Here is a 14796-nt window from a genome sequence, read left to right as displayed (position 1 = left end):
ACTATTGTGGATGTATGTCAGCTGTTAAGATTGTTTGTGTGATTAAAAAAAAAAAGTATCATTCTTATTTGAATTTGTAAAGCAGGAAGAACATAACTATTCCTTCTTGAAGTTAAACATAACACACAAACTTTAAAGTCAAAGCATGACTCTTTTCATGTACATAACTTTAATGTTGCCTGCTTCACAGCTTTCAAATAAGAAATTTACCGGTCCATCCAGTTTAAACCTTCCATCAAAACATGGCTGCTGCATCTAATGGATTTATGTTATTAGTGGTAATCCAAAGCCCACGTATTTGGTACCTCCAAAGCATCTAATCACACAAAGTCACATAGAAACACACACACACACACACACTCATGCACAGACACAGCAGCTGGGAAGCGGTGATTGAGTTTGTGGAGGTATTAATGCTTTGTATTTGAATAATGTGCAAACGGTCGACAAGCTGCAGCAAACTCCTGCTGCTTCTGAAAATGAACAAACAGTAATGTGTGGAAAGATAAGATTTTTTTTTTTTTTGGTTTTGAAATGACTGCCTTTGCTGTTTCTTTGTGCTGTCACTGAAAGGGGTCAAATGCATTACCCACTACCCGGCAGTGAGAAAATCTTATTTTTCCATCTGTTTCATTTTTTGTTTGTGTTTACCTCACGTTAGCATAATTAAAGATGTTTGTAGAATGTGCACATTCATATTAACTGAAAAATATTACCAATGTGGGATGTAAAATAGATCTAAATTTAATGTGCAAATGCAACAGTTCTTCATTCTTAATTTCACTGTGTTCAATGCACTTGTATAATAACGCTTACATTTGTATAATAAAAGTTTACTTAATCTATTTGTGTTATTACAGGGCAGTGGATTTATAGTTCCCAGCGTGCTTTGTATCTGACCAGATCAGAAGAATAAATTAAATGTTATTTTATGTTTTTGAGAAAGAAAAAAAAAGGAGAGGCCTTTTAATGTTCTGTTATATGATGCATGTTGTTTTACTGCGCAATAACTGCGCATCCTATATTACATGTACACTGAAAAAAATGTTATGTTGAATTTACTTAATTTTTTTACGTCAAGGGGTTGCACGAAATAAATTTATCTAAATCCAGATATATTTATTAAGTTGAGTGTACTTATATTTTGTAAATTGGTTGTACTTATATTTTATAAGTAATTTCAGATTAATAATATTCATAATTTTAGCTAAACTATTTTAAGTTGAATTTACTAAATTTTTTCAAGAATCAGCCTGTGAATCTCAACAATGGTGACAATTATAAAGCATGTTGCAGTGCATTCTGGGTGCCACCAATCAAAACTCATTCATGGCTCCCATCATGCATTGCTGCATGAATAAATAATGAGCTTATGTTCAGAGGTGATCGGTTTCAGTGTTTCAGGTCAAATGACTGTGAAATAATGATTGTTAAAACACAACCAACACCATCAGATCACCTTTTCTCTTTGTTCATAGGCTGTTATAACTCAGGTACAGCAGCCAAACAAAATCTAAAGTTAATGGTTTCAGGGTAAAGAGCCCAACTAAAACACACACTGATCCCCATGATGGTAACTTAAAATTACGGTTGTAACATTACAGTTTTCTCCTTCAGTGATTCTGCTTGTTAACATCAGGTGTCTTCAATGTTGGCAATACAAAATAAATAGTTCTTAATCCATCTTTGACGTCTGTCTGTTATTCAGATATTTTTGTTTAAAAATTGTTAAATGGTTAACTTTTAAGGAATTAATTGTATTAATTATTACTCAATTCTAATGTGTTAAATTTAATTAATAATATTGCTTGTAATCTGCACAATTTTATTGAGTAGATTAGCGTATTCATTTGACAGTGTATATGGAAATTAAATTAAACTTATTTTTTTCTAATTACTTTTAATTGAATGAAATTAACTTGTTTTAAACAAGAGCAGTGAATTTGAAAATTAATAATAAAAAATAAGTAGGATTAAATAACACATTATAATCAGTGAAATTAACCAGATAAAAACATGTAACATTTACAAGGGGTCAGAATCATTTTTTTCAGTGTAAGAAAAGCTATATTGAACTTGCTAATGTCTGAGGTTGAATTACTCATACATCTAATTTTATTGGTACTTACTCAGTTCACTGGGTGTTTCACCAGGTTTTTGAATTTATGTTAAATATGGTGTTTGAGTTGAGCCTACATGGTAATTTTGTGTTAAGAAAACTAATTTCCAACATGTGGAACCACTGTGAGTTAGGCCAAAGAATTAATATTTGGTCTGTTTGTCCTGATTAATATTCTAGAAACAGAGGACATTAAACAATTCATTTAAGTCTTAACAACGGTGGAATCTTATGGGGTGTTAAACATTAATGCCATTGAATGGGGCCGCGAGAATGGAGAAACAATTCCGAGATTAAATTACCGCACCACTGCACCGCAACACACAATCAATCTCCCTCCTTTTCCCTTTAACAGAACACAAACCTAAACTTAGCAATTTCCTCTTTTCCCCAGAGCATTCTTTCTAGTAATTTCTCTCTTTTTTTCTGTCACTTTTTCAGATCACCTAAAGGCATATCTGGAGGAGTACATGTCTAGATTTCCTAAGGTTCGTATCGTGCGTACCAAGAAGCGAGAGGGTCTGATCCGCACGCGACTTCTGGGAGCGTCGGTGGCTAGAGGAGAGGTACTTGCTTTCCTGGATTCTCACTGTGAAGCCAACATCAACTGGCTGCCGCCCCTGCTCGGTAAGTCCAGATAAAAAACTGCCTACCCTGGCATCAGCACGTACCCAGAGATTTCTAATTTTTTTATGCCTGTCACTGCGAGAAAACAGAGCCCTCTGAAAATCCCATGGAATGTTCTGTGTGCTTATCTTCCTCTTTTGAATCTAGCAATTTCAAAATTCAATTGCTTTTTCCCATCCAAAGTCCTTCCCCCCTGCAGTTGGTTGATTAAAAAAACAAAACGAATCCTCCATCTCCTTGTTTCTTGTCTGTGGCTTGGTCCTTTTATCACAGAAAAACCTTTCTTATTTTCAGACTCATTGAGGATAGAATCTATAGTGTACCCCACTGCGTCGCACAAGCATTGCAAATCCAGATGGCTTTTGATGTGCATGACCCTGTTATGAGATGTTTTAAAATGCCTACTTCAGCAAATCTTTTTGCACTTATCGACGCTTATTGATCTGATTCCAGCTCGGTTTTTAGTTCTGTTTGTTTCTTCGCTTGGTTGAACATCAGGCGGTCGTCCCAGAGACGTGGGCACAGCACGGCGAGTTCTAATTGGTTACAGTGTGCTGTGTATGGCCTTTGAGAGGCATTCTGGGATGTGGCCTGGCATGTATGATTAGAGTGGAGCTGCCGCACAAGCGCACAGCAGGTACTGTGTCACAGGCTGTTTGAAGCAGAGCTCTGATCTGTAATGTGAAGGACTGGACTGTATTTCTATTTCTCTCCCCACCAGTCTTCTCATCAGACCATCGCTCATTAGACAGGCTAGAAAAAGACTATTTATAAATGATGGTTGGCCAGATACGCCAAGGTTGTATGCCTTTAAACTGGGATGACCAAAAGAAACAAACTTTTATGCAAGCACAAATGGTGCATGATGTTTTTTGTCAAGAACTCTTCGGCTATTATATGGAGTGCGATAATCTGGTTCTGGAAGTAAAAATCCCATTAATGTCCTCATATAGAGACTTAATTTCTTTACACCCTTTAAGAGATCTCAGGTTGTTACAATGTGTGAGTTTAGTGTCATTTAAAAAATGAAAAAAAAAGTTTAATAGCAGAATTTCTGGTGGGATATCTGCGTTACCCACGATCCTAAGAAAAAAGTCCTATTTGATTCCACCAATAACAGAAGTCACCTTTACCATGAGAACGAGAAACGCATCAAAAAAGCACAGCAGCAAACCCCTCCCATGAATCATTGTGAATGACGTATTGATTGATGAGTTGATTGATTGATTGATTGATTGATTGATGAGTTGATTGATTGATTGATTGATTGATTGGTTGGTTGGTTGATTGATTGATTGATTGATTGATTGATTGATTGATTGATTGATTGATTGATTGATTGATTGATTGATTGATTGATGCCATTTGTTGTGCTTCATGGGGTGTTTAGTGTTAAATTATGTTAAATACACAGTCTTGAACCTTGGGATTATTTAAAAAAAAAAATTTTTTACTTTTTATTATGAATATTTAAAATAGTTATGTGGAAAATTGGTAAAATACTTCCAAAGCCAAGGCTGCTGGGAAACTTAATGACATTCTTTTTTAATTCTCCACTATTATTTTTTTTTTTTTTCTAGAGATCTCTTTTGTATTCCAAAGCATATAATAGGAACAGAATGTGGATTTAGCCCTTTTTTGGATGCTCTAGTACTGTACGTTCTTAATTATTAGCCTTAATCTGTGTAGCTGTCATGAAAGGTGGTTATAGGGAGTGCAAATCCACAGACTCTCAGTTTTGAATGCGAAAACCTACTCAAAGTTTGCCTTCTAAATTGCATATTCTCTTGATGCAGCGTAAGTCCACTGAAGGTGAGCTGAAGAACCCAATCGCAGTTTATTAAACAAAATACATATAAAAAGCAAGACGATGACTAGAACTTGGCTTGTCTAAGAACATAACAAGAACATACATTTGAACATAAACCTGAACTGACTAGACTCACCAAAAGTAGAATGAATGTAACCTGGATGTACTACATTTGACATGTTGTCATTATCATGTGACCTACCAGCGTCAGTTACGTCGCTTCACTGCCATTCACAAATCCTCTCCTGGGGCTTCATGGGATAGTAAATGTCCATCGTATGCCTGCTTCAGAATCTCACCAGAGGAAGTTGGTCCTACGGGTACTTTTATGAGTACTGTGAATTTGGACATATGTTTTTTTGTCACATACTGTTTTTCGTTGGTGAAAAGTATGCTATTTCGGATGCAACCAACTCAAGCAAAACAAACACAGAACAAACGTGACAAGTGCACTCTCCTTATTAATTTAATTAGCGTTTTATGTCAGATGGCATGCCAACTGCACTTGTGTCACCAACTGTTACCTAGAAAGTTGGCAGACATCTGTAATGAAGGTGCACCAGACAGCGCAAAATTAAATTTAGCTTTAGTTGCAGTATTGAGTCAAAATAAATTAGGGGACTTGCTCATGTGAAAATGAATGATCACAGACATTCCTATCTGGACGAAATAAAATGTTCTCAGAGGACCACTGAAAAACGGTAATTTTTACTAAGGTTGTGTGAAAAAAACACAAACATGTGTAATACATATTGGCTTAAAATCACAAAATATGTCTGATAAACACAAATTTACCTGACCTCCTCAGAGAAAACTGGACTTAAGTCTTCTAAAGAAAAAAAAAAAAGGAAATTTAAGGTCTCTTCCAGCATCTCCACAACAACTGTAATTTTATTGTACTATATGTTCCTTTGTGTGTCAATATTGCTCTGATCTTTGCCTCCTTTGTCATTTCTCATCAAGTTGTTTTTATAACTGTGCTAAAATGTTGTTATAATGTGTACTCTGGTCAGTCTGGTTTGGTGATGTTTTGCTGGTTTTACAAAAATCAGTCACATGCAATGCAAAAATCTCAGCTTAGTCTTCTTCTAAATTCTTCACTTGTCTCCCTCAACTGGGCAGCCATCAGATGGGGTCCTTGGTTTTCATATTTAGACATCTGCAAAGGGATAAAGAACCAAATAAAGGATTCTGCCCCAGTAAGCGCTACAGCAGAGCGGGTTCTTACTGTAGGAAAGTGCATACTCGGTGCCAGAGAGAAAACAAAGGCTTGATAAGTGAGTTTTGGCAGGAGAACGCAGGTGGTTGTTTGTGCTCTAGCTTTTTAGGAAAGCCTCTTCTTGAACTGACACACACACACACACGTAAACAAATGCAAAACCAACAGCTCTCGACAGAAGACGTCCTCTAGCCTAACTAATGACACAAAGCCGACAGTAAATTCTTCATGTAACCAAAACAGCTATTTGTAGGAGCGAGCTGCAATACATATGCATTCTTGTAATTTGTGCTCCATTGTGGTTAAGCTACTAGTATACGACCAAAATAGCTTATATTCACTATACAACAGAAAAAGTAGAGAAAAAAATGTCTGCTGAAAGAGAAAGGCAACAGATTTTAACCCTGCAGCTCTTTAAGTTTACTGGTTGTCCACTTACTAAGTGTAGTTCAACCTGGCTAGTATATATGGACAGGAGACCTTTTGAGAACTTGCTATATTACTCTGACCACACACCAGTTATAAATAGAGAGGAAACAGAGTTTGGTAGAGTGTGGCTTGTGGAGGTTGAGCAGTAGTATTCAGAAAATTGCTATATAGGGTGTTTCTTCAACTTCAGCCAGCAGGATTTTTATGAAAACTTACAAATTCCAACTTTTTAAATTTGTTCTTTACATTGAAAGGGTCTTGGAAACATTTCACGATAACTTTAAAATTATTTTTACAACTTTTCAAATGCCTTTTACGTATTGATTTTGTATTAACCCTTCTCCCAGGCTTAGACATTTAATCTTAAACTATGAAAATCCATCATAAAAAAAAAAAAAAATATGAACTTTACATTTAATGTATTAATATTTATAATCTTAATAGTGAATTAAACTACTTCAATGTTTATTGTGGAAATAATTATAACAAATCAGTCTTTCAATAATTATGTTGCTTTTCCCCCCTGTTTTTTGTGAAGTTAGTGTACTTGTTTACAAGAAAACAGTGTCAGTGAAGAGCTTGAGATGTGATATGTGCAAACAAAGAAAAATCAAGATAAATATCACTTGCGATTTTTAGTGTTCATTTCCATTCAAGCTGTATAATTTTATCAAATTATACAAAATGTGTGAAAATGTCATTTAATTTTATTCATTTAAGATATTTTTCTGTTAAATTTGCCATTAGCAAGACAAAAGGAGTTTCACAAAATTAAATTTCCATCACTGTCATTTCCATCAAATAATGTTATTTAACACATAATTTGAGATGAATTTGAAATGACATTGAGGTGGGAATTTTTATTACCTTCAGGAAAAATCTCAGTGATTCATATACGCTACCATTTGAAAATTTGGGGTCGGTAAGATCCCTTATGCTCTCCAAGACTGCATTAATTTTATCAAAAATACAATAAAAAAGAGTGGTATATTATTACAACTTAAAATAACTGTTTTCTATTTCAATATATTATAAGATGTAATTCTGTTATGACAAATCTGAATTTTCATCATCATTACTCCAGTTTTCAATGTCACATGATCCTTCAGAAATCGTTCTAATATGATGAATTTGTGTTGCATATTATCTTTTTCAGGATTCTTTGATGAATAGAAAGTTCAAAAGAACTACATAAATATCCTTACTGTCACATTTAACGCAATATGATATCAATGAGGAAAAAAAATATTTGTTTTTCCTGCTTAAAATTGGACACTATAACAATATCAATAAACATTTTCATTACTTTTTAATTTATTTGCAACATTTTACCACATCGGAGAAATTGAAACATTTGACATTTTCACATAGAAAAAATTAATATATTTATTGAAAACATCAACATATTGATGAACAAACACTTGAACAAACACATTTATCCAGTTTGTATTACAAATTTCATATTTAATAAAAAGTAATATTTCATATCGAGCTGTTGCTCTCAGGCAACATTGTGCCATAGTGGAACACAAGTATTATGTGAATTACTATTCTTATAAGTGCATTATAAAATCATGCAAAAATGCAAATCTATTTAGATATTTTTAACTCTTTTCCTTACAATTATAATATATTTGTATTCCAACCTAGTATGCCTGGTATGGCCTTTTTTATGATATATTTGACAACATTTGATGATATATAATGTAAAGTTCTTGAAAATACTTCTTTACCAGTGAAGGTGACTCATATTTTTTTGTGTGTGATTAACTGGACGCAAATTAGAGAAAAACATTAGGAAAAATATGGAGGAAATATAGGAAAAATATGGAGCCATGTGACCTGTGCACATGTGCTGAAACAAGACACAAAATGTACCCCTGTGGGTCATGTGACCTTTTTTTTTTTTTTTTTTTTACTTTCATTGATTAGTTTTTCAGCTCCCCTGCAATATGTTTGACCAATAAATGGATGTCTCGTTTTATTAAAAATAAACTAAAATAGACTATGTTGCCTGGAGGCAACACCGTACCATAGTTAATGCATCCTTGCTGAATTAAAGTATTAATTTCTAAGCCACAGTCACAAGTGCGATTCCCAGAGAATAAATGAACTGATAAAATATCTACCTTTAATGCAATATAAGTTGCTTTAGATAAAAGCATCTGCCAAATGCATAAAAAACTTATAAAAATACTTTTTCTAAAATAAAAGTAGCCTAGTTGAAGAACCCCATAATTCTTCCATTTAAGGAATTATCAGTGTGAGTATTATTAAAGTGTTGAGCCTTGCAATAGTCCCTACAGCCTCACTTCCAGACAGACTGTACAGATTGTGCTCTTAAGTTTAATCTTTATGATGTATGTGTTTAATGTGTGTTTTTGTGTTTAAGCACGCACCAGGTCTGTTCTCTCTCTTTTGCTTTCTCCTTGTGCTCTCCATGGTCCAGTAGTGCAGTGGTGTTGAGGGAGAGTGTGGGTGACAGATCTGGGACGGCTTAGCGGCTGCTGACTGACAGAGATAGAGTTAAGGGCCGAGGGTCCTTTCTGCTCGGCCCTCCATGGAGCAAACCTACTTTGAAGCGCTGTAATTGTTTCTAATCGCAGGGTGGCTGTGGCGGCTTTAAATTTCACAGGGTCGCCACACTCAGCCAAGCAGAGCGAAGGAGAGCAAGTGATCCAGGAGAGGAGGGAGACTCCTGAGATGCACTGCCTCCCCTTTCTTTTCGTCTTTCCTCTTCTCCACGGAGTGTGGCGAGGTGACAGAAATTATAGATTTCTCGCATTGCCTAACTTTCCCTCTCCTTTTCTCTCCTTGCCTTCTGCCTGCAGACCAGATCGCCCAGAACCCCAAAACCATTGTGTGTCCCATGATAGACGTGATCGACCATAACCACTTTGGATACGAGGCGCAGGCAGGTGATGCCATGAGGGGAGCGTTTGACTGGGAGATGTACTATAAACGTATTCCCATCCCACCTGAGCTACAAGGACCAGACCCCAGTGACCCATATCAGTGAGTAAAGTCAGTCTTTGACCATTACATGCCAATGGCCACAACAATATATACAGTGAATATATACATGGTCACCGAGACATGTTCCTGGACCAACATATTTTGTTTATCCTGGATCAACATTCCTGTGCAAAGATTTAGTCTTAACCCTATCCCTACTCCTAAAACTAACCATACCCATAACTTATCACTGAAATCATAGGGAAATGATGAGTGAATAACACTGACGTAGAAGCACCTAACCCTGGTTTGTAAGCCTAAACTTGACATAAACTGTAAACTTATCCCTCAAATCTGATTGGTTAATTGGAATGTTGTTCCAGGATCAATAAAGATGTTGATCCAGGAACATGTTGTACTTGTAGAAATCACATTCACCATATGAAGAGTTCAGATGCAAAAGCCTTTTAAGTGCCATCTGAAATTTTCTTCTAGAATGATCATTTTTATCAAGCTTGTATATTTAAGTTCAGTAAATTCACTTAAATGGCAATGAAAATTACCTATTAATTGTCATTTAAGTGAAATTACTGAACTTACATATATGAGCTTGATAAAAATGATCATTCTAGAAGAAAATTTCAGATGGCACTTAGAGGCTTTTGCATCTGAACTCTTCATATATACACTACCATTCAAAAGTATGAGTCTTCAGTGTCTCTTAATCATTCTAATATTCTGATTTGATTTCTTATTTTTAGCAATGCAAAAAAAAAAAAAAGACAGAGTGAAAATATGTATTTCAGGATTGTTTGATGAATACAAAATCTTTTGTTTTATTTAGACCATATATTATATAAAAGATTGTGTATTCATCAAATAATCCTGAAAAAAAATATATATATACAAACATATATATTTTCACTCTGTCTTTTTTTTTTTTTCAAGAAAAGCATTGGAGAAAGAACATGCGCTGTACCTTCAATTTCAATTTTCTTTGTGCTCCATGACATTTCTGCAATTGTTTTAGCCTTTTTTATATGTTTTATTGTTCACTCTCCAATTTGCTTTATCTTTTGATCCGCCCATCTGTTTCAAAATCTCATTTAAATCTGCTGCACAGAGACATTGTGACTGACCTCATTAAACCTGCATTGTTGTACATGAATATAAGATAAATGTCACTATGACCAGTGACCTGCACACCCTAAATTGATAGCCAGGAACCTTAATCCAATGTCTTTCATTTCCATACTCTGCCATTGCATTTCAGAGTGTGCGTGTGCACTTTTTTGTTTTGTTTACCAGCCTTTCCACCACAGCTCACGTCAATCCATGATTCAGAGTTTAGTATTTGTTCTGCACTATAACCTTCAGCTTCACAAGCAGTAGAGCAACTTTTCCCAACAATGTTTTTTTCTGATACCCTCACAGCCAGAAGTGCTCAGGTCATCTATACTTACTGTAAGCAGAAATGTGTTCCTTTTACTTGATATCGTTTAAAATTGTCAATAATGATAATTAAAATGCCCATTATTGCAATAATTCTCTCAAATTAAAAACAGTGGGTATTACTGTGGGTGACAAACACACACAGCAAGCAGCTTCCTTTCAAACAGAAACAATTTGAGTAAACTGACGCTGTTTGAGAAATATTGAATCAGTTATTTTATTAATGTGTTTAGTTTGATAATGGTCTGGTGTCAGACATTTGATGCAATGGGCAAAGAGCTGTTATTTTGTTAAGTGCAAATGAGAAAAGTGATGTCATCCACATAAACTGACTCGCACATTGTAACGTAGAGTTGTCGAGGAAGTTGAAGGAGGGGTGGAAATGGATCACTTGCCACTTTCGCACGTAAGTTTAAAAACTTTTTTTAAGGCGACTGTTATTTTAGAACGTAATACCTTATTATTTCAATGGCGACGCGTCATGCTTGTCACGTGACACACCGCAGACACAATAGTGCTGTATGACGGATGTATTACTTTTATTTTGTTTTTCCTTTTGTATTCAAAATATTCACAAACTTGTTAACTATTTCATGATCTATCCGATATTCCAGTTCTCAAATATGTGTACATGAATGTGTTTTGTCATTTAAAACCTTTATAATGATCATGTTAGTTGATCCATAACGCTGTGTCAGTTTGCGCCGCAATTCAGAGATTCGGATCTGTCAGATTTACATCACATAAATTCACCCACTTCTCCTGAAATACTTGAAAGTAAGTGACCGGTGAACTGGGAGAAGAATAGAGCAAACTATATAGCTACCTATGCAATGTGTATCTGATATGAATAAATCACTTAGTCAAATTATAATTATAAGGATTATTATTGCCGCTTCCATAAACATCAGTGTGTATTTAACAAACTTTAAATGTTTTTTGGGGGTTTTTTTTGCTAGTACTTGTGTGTATTTTACAACTAAAACCTGAAACCTAATATAAATATTATGTGGTTGAAGACACTGAATAGTTGTGATATATGACAAGTGCTGAGTGCATCTATCTCTGGCTCAGCGCCAGCCAAAGAGCAAAATCACATTTGAATTTAGCAGCTGATCACATAATGCACTTACCGCTCTAATCACACCGGTGTGAGTCCTGGTTTGCTTAGCATTCACTGACATTTTCAACACTTAACCTTAAGATACAAATAAACTATTTTGCGACGGAACTTGTCGAACATCCAAAACAATGCTGTGTGCTAGGCCAAATGCGCTCACTGTATGTGTGCACATTTGATGGTATATGATGGTGCTGAAAACCTGGAAGAGCTTATAAAATTTGTAAAGGGCAACATCGCAACTATGATGAGAAAAAACAGATATGCTTGAGAATTCTGCCTTTTTAGGGTCGCATCTTGTGACATCATGTCCTGTTTTTGGTTTGTTTACATGTCTTTGATCCGTACATTATGGAAGTTCAAAACATAAAATAATTAGAGCACCATTTACTTGCCTCAACTCTGTTGGCATTATTATTATTATATTGAATTTACTGCAACAATTCAATAGGCCCTATATGTGAATTATATTATCAGAAAACTGAACACATTTAGCATTGTCAGGTTTTTATTAGTGCTTCATGGATAAAACAACAGAGCTGCACACTCAGGTTTATGGCTGCTATAAATTTGACCTCAGGCTGTCACAAGATGGCACTGTTTCCGACACTCCTGATGCTACGAATCTTTTCCTGAAACGTCTCATTTCGAAGGCTGCATCCTCAGGAGGTCGCATTTGTTGGCCTCATACATCATAAAGGATGTCTTATTTCAGAACAGTTTCCATTATAAAATTTACTGTTAATCATAGGGAAGCCTAAATTTGTAATTTCTTAATGACTTTGGAATGTAGTGGTCAGTTTGCTGAAATGAAGCTGCATCAATGGCGTATGCTGCCGACAAATGCGACCTCCAGAGGACACAGCCTTCAAAATGAGACACAGCGAATGAGAGCTTCATAGCTTTAAGAGGCTTCAATACAAGAGATAAAAAGCAACTCAACAAAAACCATGCGTGACACTGCAATTTTCACTTTTCTCTGCACTCAAAGCACTAAACTTATGGAAGGATGAATCTCCTCAACCACCACCAATGTGCAGCATCCACATGGATGATGTGACGGCAGCCATATTGCGCCAGAACGCCCACCACACACCAGCTTATTGGTGGAGAGGAGACAGTGAGGAAGCCAATCAGTATATGAGGATGATTAGGAGGCCAAAGGGCAAATTTTGCCCAGGATGCCAGAGTTAAACTCTTGTGAAGGACATCCTGGGATTTTTAATGACCACACAGAGCCAGGGCCTCGGTTTAACGAATCATCCAAAGGACGGTGCTTGTTACAGTATAGTGTCCCCATCGCTATACTGGGGCATTAGGACCCACACAGACCACAGGGTGAGCGCCCCCTACTGGCCTCACTCAAACCTTCTCCAGCAGCAACCTGGTTTTCCCAGGAGGTCTCCCATCCAGTTACTGACCAGGCTCAACCCTGCTTAGCTTCAGTGGACAACCAGTCTTGGGCTACAGGGTGATATGACTGCTGGTAAACTAATTTAGCAAACTAGTAAACTAATCTGTCAAACTAGTAAACTAATCTGGCAAACTAGTAAACTAATCATTAACTAGAACACAGGAAAAACAGTGACGAAGAAAGCCTAAAAATTAAAAAATAATGACTAAAAATTAAACAGAAGACAATGAAACTGAACATAATCCTGACACACATACTATTTTGATCTCTTTCCTTAAAATTAAGTGATTATTTGCCAGAAAAAAATAATATTTTTATTTTATTTTACAAATATCATTTTACAGTTTTTTTCGATTGCTAAACGACAGTGGGCACAACTGGAGTCACATGTGCAAAACTCTAACTACAGTCTGCACAGCAGCAGTTCATGTGGACCAAACTCTAGTTCGGTTTTCATTGCTTGAACACAGTTTTCAAAACTCTACACACTTATCCCATGACTTTAACCACAACCTGCACAACACTATGGATTTACAGCACTTTGTTCAAATGCTAACACACTGCTGTCAAAACTGTGAACCACACATTCAAAACAGAATAGATTTCAGCCTTGTGCCTTTCAAACACTGCTGATTGCAATTTCAGCTGAAAGGCTCCCATACACAAAATAAATATATTTTTGGAATATATGCAAATATTCGAAATTGGCTCAATAAATATATTTTAGTTAAATTTATGTAAATATATGTAAATATATTTCACACTTACTGTAACATCATATATTTTTGTTATATTTCAGAATATATTTCAAAATGATAAATATAAGTGACCAACAATGCAAATATATTTCAATGTATTTGGAATATATGCCACATATATTTTCGACACTTTACGTAAAATATATTTCAATATATTGTTTTTCTGTATGGGTGGAGGTGGAAAGTGTTTGGTCACCACACACATGACCAAATGTCTCTTTTGAAAGCCATGCGTGCCGGATGTGAGGACACGACTGCCAGGGATGGATAAGGCACTCCAGAAGGTTCTTCCTCAGGTGCATGGCAAGAGAGAACATTAGATGTGATGTTGATGAAAACCTGTGGCCTGATGCTAGAGAGAGGCAGGATTAGCCCCTCAATTATTTGTTCAAATTACAGTATGTACTTTTAGTTTCTACCTTTTTTTTTCTCATTACTGTAATTCCGTAAATTACTACAGACTATTGAAGCAAACTGCTAATTTTCATTTACCTTAAAGAATTGTTATGTTCTAAAAATTTAAATAAATCATGTGAAAGAATGTCACTCTTTTCTTTGAAGAAAATATTACTTTGTATGAAGTCACTGAAATTGTTCAAACTGTAAAGATGATAAGTTTGTATTTTCTGTGTTGGTGTTTGATGCTAGTGTTTTTACTCTCAGTGTGTTCTGAGTGACAGTGTGTGTTATCTCAGTGAGGGTTGTGCATAGTGTTTGGCTGCACTGAGCCTGTTTTGAGCCATGTGTTCAGAGTTGTGTTGCTTGGAATGAGTTTTGCAGGTGATGTGAACTGTTTAGCTCAGGTGACTGTTGGTAGTGCAGACTGTAGTTAGAGTTTTGCACATGTAGCTCCAGTTGTGCTCACTGTCGTTTAGCAATCGAAAAAAAACTGT

General features: G+C 35.7%; 1 protein-coding gene across 1 annotated transcript in view; it reads left to right on the top strand.

The window, feature by feature from the left end:
* galntl6 (polypeptide N-acetylgalactosaminyltransferase like 6) overlaps window positions 1–14796 on the top strand; it is a 224590-nt gene that overhangs the window by 182357 nt on the left and 27437 nt on the right. The window contains exons 6-7 of the mRNA XM_084106776.1: window positions 2561–2746; window positions 9036–9219. Of these exons, the coding sequence (XP_083962902.1) occupies window positions 2561–2746; window positions 9036–9219 (370 nt within the window). The remainder of the gene's footprint in view (window positions 1–2560; window positions 2747–9035; window positions 9220–14796) is intronic.

Source organism: Abramis brama (genome assembly GCF_963993115.1).
Source record: "Abramis brama genome assembly, chromosome: 2".
Classification (NCBI taxonomy): domain Eukaryota; kingdom Metazoa; phylum Chordata; class Actinopteri; order Cypriniformes; family Leuciscidae; genus Abramis; species Abramis brama.
The sequence above is the reverse complement of the archived record's forward strand: the minus strand, read 5'-3'. Positions and strand labels throughout refer to the sequence as shown.